The sequence below is a fragment of the Camellia sinensis genome, chromosome 8 (assembly GCF_055761805.1).
Source record: "Camellia sinensis isolate YWXY chromosome 8, ASM5576180v1, whole genome shotgun sequence".
In the NCBI taxonomy this organism is placed as follows: Eukaryota; Viridiplantae; Streptophyta; class Magnoliopsida; order Ericales; family Theaceae; genus Camellia; species Camellia sinensis.
This window is the reverse complement of record NC_138968.1, coordinates 155,041,897-155,045,268: the sequence shown is the minus strand read 5'-3', so window position 1 is coordinate 155,045,268 and position 3,372 is coordinate 155,041,897. Positions and strand designations below refer to the sequence as shown.

Sequence of the window (3,372 nt, the reverse complement as noted above, 5' to 3'; positions counted from 1 at the left end):
AAAATGATGTTTAATAACTTTATAATCCATAAGAAGATTGCCGACATGATATACATCGAAGAAAAAACAAGTTATAAAACCCTTGAATTTAGATAAATATTTTTTAGTATCAATCTATAAGAAATTATTTGTGAAATATTAGTAATATACTAATGGAAAGTGTATATATAATTTGTTTACAGAGTAATGTGGAAGTAATTAAACTTGTCATTTTAAAATAATGTGCCTATTAAGATAACATTTAATAACGAAAATGTCAAAACCAACTACATCATTTTGGTGACACAATTTGTATATATATATATATATATATAAAATCAACATGAATAACAATTTCCACTGTGAAAAAGTTGAGTTAAATATTGGATGGGTGTTATCTGTGGCTTTCCATGAGGAATTCCAAATACAAATGTAACTTAAGAAATTTCAGGACATAAGCAATTGCTATGAAAGGAATTCAACATTGAAACTAGTTGTCATGTGAAAAATGGTTGAATAATAAACATTGTTTTAGAAGTTTCACATGCACGGTTTTCATTTATTTATTATTTTACAATGGGTTGGAGAGGAATAGAGAAGATAAAGTTGTAAGACTCAAACTCATGTATCTCCCTTGATAAGATACTATCTCATAATTCTTCAGTTTTTATTGAACTAGTTGAGGGAAATCCGTGCACAATATTGGACCTTAAAACAGATCTAACAACTCAAAGCCTTGCCCTAAAAGTTTTTTATTTTTTTTATTGGTCTTAGAAATCATGTAGAAGCCCAGCCCATCCTGTCCTGGACCAAAGCCCAACTTCCCAAGAAAACTGAATAAACCTCCAAGACCACCATTCTTGGGAATTCTCTCTTGCTCTGTTCTCTCTCTCTCTCTCTCTCTCTCTCTCTGTGCAACATCAATGGCAACTTCATGTTCACATTGGTGGCACTGCCCATTCTACTTCACCATGTCAGTGGTCCTTGCTATCATGGCAATCTCTGCATCAACCCATTCAACTCCCAACAATTCAATCCCATTGAACCAAACCATCATTCCACACCACCTCTCCTTCAACGCCTCCCGTTCTCTGCGACGCCACGGCTTCAACGCCATAGCCACTCTCCTCCAAATCTACCCCGAAATCTTCCTCTCATCGCCCCAATCAACCATCTTTGCAATCCCAGACACCGCCATCTCCAACACCTCTGCTCATCCAAACATGTTGAAACAACTCATCAAATACCACACTTCTCCTTCCAAGCTTCCCATTCATGAGCTCCTAAAGAAGCCCCAAGGCACTTGCTTAACCACCCTTGTTCACAAAAAGAACATCGCGATCACGAAGATTGATCCCAAACAGGGCTCGATTGAGATCAACAATGTGTTGATTTCTCATCCTGATTTGTTTCTTGAAAGACCCATTTCAATCCACGGTGTTCTTGCCCCTTTCTCTCCATTATTAGGCTTCGATCGAGATTGGGAAATCACTCAGTCACCCATTTGTGAATCCAAGAATTCCAGTGAATCCAAGAACATGGTCGAGTGGACACACATGGTTCGATTGCTGAGCTCTAATGGGTTCGTGTCGTTTGCGATTGGATTGCACTCTGTTCTTGATGGGATTCTTCAAGATCACCCGGGTTTGAATTCAGTGACAATTTTCGCTCCACCGGAATTCATTTTTGTGGCATCTTCATGGTCTTTGCTGGATAGGATTGTGAGGTTTCATATGGTGCCTGAGAGGTTTACTTTCTCGGAATTGGCTTCATTGCCTGAGAAATCATCATTAAGAACACTGGTTTCAGATAGAAAACTTGTGATTACTACAAATTCTAAGCGAGGACTGACCATTAATGGGGTGGAGATAGCAGCACCAGATATATTTTCATCTGAGCACTTTGTGATCCATGGAATTTCTCGAGCTTTTAGTATGGAGGAGCTTCCAACAATTTCCATATAGATTGGTTTCGGATTAGAGGAAGTTAGGGGTATCCATTTGTGCTTGTGTAGGTTTTGGGCAAGCTTTGTTCATAGATTGTGATCATGATTGCCAAACGACAAATAGATTTAGATTTTGCATATATTGTTTTGATTTTGGAAGGAAAATGTCTCGTAACTCAAATTATGTTGTTCTGTATTCAAAACGATGTCGTTTTGGCCATTTGAGCCACTTTTGAGCCGCCAAATTTGAGTTACGTAACATTGTCGATTTTTGAAACCCATCTCGTGTGTATAATAATTACCTTTTCTTACTATTATGATATATGTTTATTATTTTTTTTAATGAATTAAATATGAAAATAGATCCTATTATGATTGGAATTGATTATTTTATTTTATTTTATTTTATTTTATTCTATTCTAATAAATCGGACAAAATATAAAGATTTTATAAAGTTCTTAATGTCATTTATAGAGGTTCTAGGTTTGGCCCTATAGTCTTGTAGTCACACTTTGTCACTGTTTGGAAAGTGGGTTTGGAACTAAAATAGTCATAAAAAATAAAATAGGCTTTTTAGTTCCAATAAGACAAAATATCACGTCTAACTCATAATCATTACATTATTTCTTTCACAAAAAAGTCAAAAAAAATCAAAAATCCTTCTCAAACTAAATTTTTTAGCCCCAAGCTAAAATAATAAAAAAGAGCCAAAAAATCAAAAGTCAACCCACTTTTCAAATCAAACCTTCATGGTGTGGCAAGGGAGTTTGGAATTTGAGCTTATAGAGCAACGACGACCCCGTAATTATAATATAACTTTATTGACAAATCAACATTCTACAATATTGAAAAAAAAAAAGGTTTATAGGTGATATAAAAATAAAAAAAAAATAAAAGAGTTGTAATGGTGGACTATTTAAAAAAATAAAAAGCAAGTGGGGTCATTGTTTTTTGTTGGAATTTTTTGCCATAACACCTTCATATAGTCCGTTATTCTTGAAAAGAACAAATTATAATTTTTTGGCTCATAAACTCCTCCAAAATAAAGAAATCTTGTAAGAATGACAAAAATTTTCAAATTTAATTTTTTTGTGACAAATTTACCCATTCATACGCACACTTTCTATCTCTGTCTTTTTATCTTTCTCATCTTTCTCTTCATCAGTTTGTCATCTCTCTCTCAGCTCTTTCTTTCTCTATCTCTTTTTAAGAGCTCTCTCCACCATCACCATTGTCTACACCACCACTACCACCACCGTCACCATCTCCACTACCACGACTACCATCATTTCCATTACCTCCATCGTCTCCACCAACACCGTCTTAATCATTGACGTCATTCATCACCGCCACCGCTACTACCGTTTCACCACTATCATCTCAACCACCAGTGCCATTCGATGCCACTGTACCACGGGCAACCACTACCGTCATCCTTAGCGTTCAA

The 3,372-nt window shown here is 35.7% G+C and overlaps 1 protein-coding gene across 1 annotated transcript; it reads left to right on the top strand.

Annotated features, from left to right (window-relative positions):
• Window positions 1–461: 461 nt before the first annotated feature.
• FLA21 (FASCICLIN-like arabinogalactan protein 21 precursor) lies at window positions 462–2,057 on the top strand. Its single transcript, XM_028217185.2, has one exon. The coding sequence runs from the start codon at window positions 903–905 to the stop codon at window positions 1,941–1,943; it is 1,041 nt and encodes a 346-aa protein (XP_028072986.2). The 5' UTR covers window positions 462–902; the 3' UTR covers window positions 1,944–2,057.
• The last annotated feature ends 1,315 nt before the right edge of the window (window positions 2,058–3,372 follow it).

Excerpts from the sequence above, each read along its gene's own strand:
- FLA21 (XM_028217185.2), top strand. The coding sequence starts at position 903 with ATGGCAACTTCATGTTCACATTGGTGGCACTGCCCATTCTACTTCACC.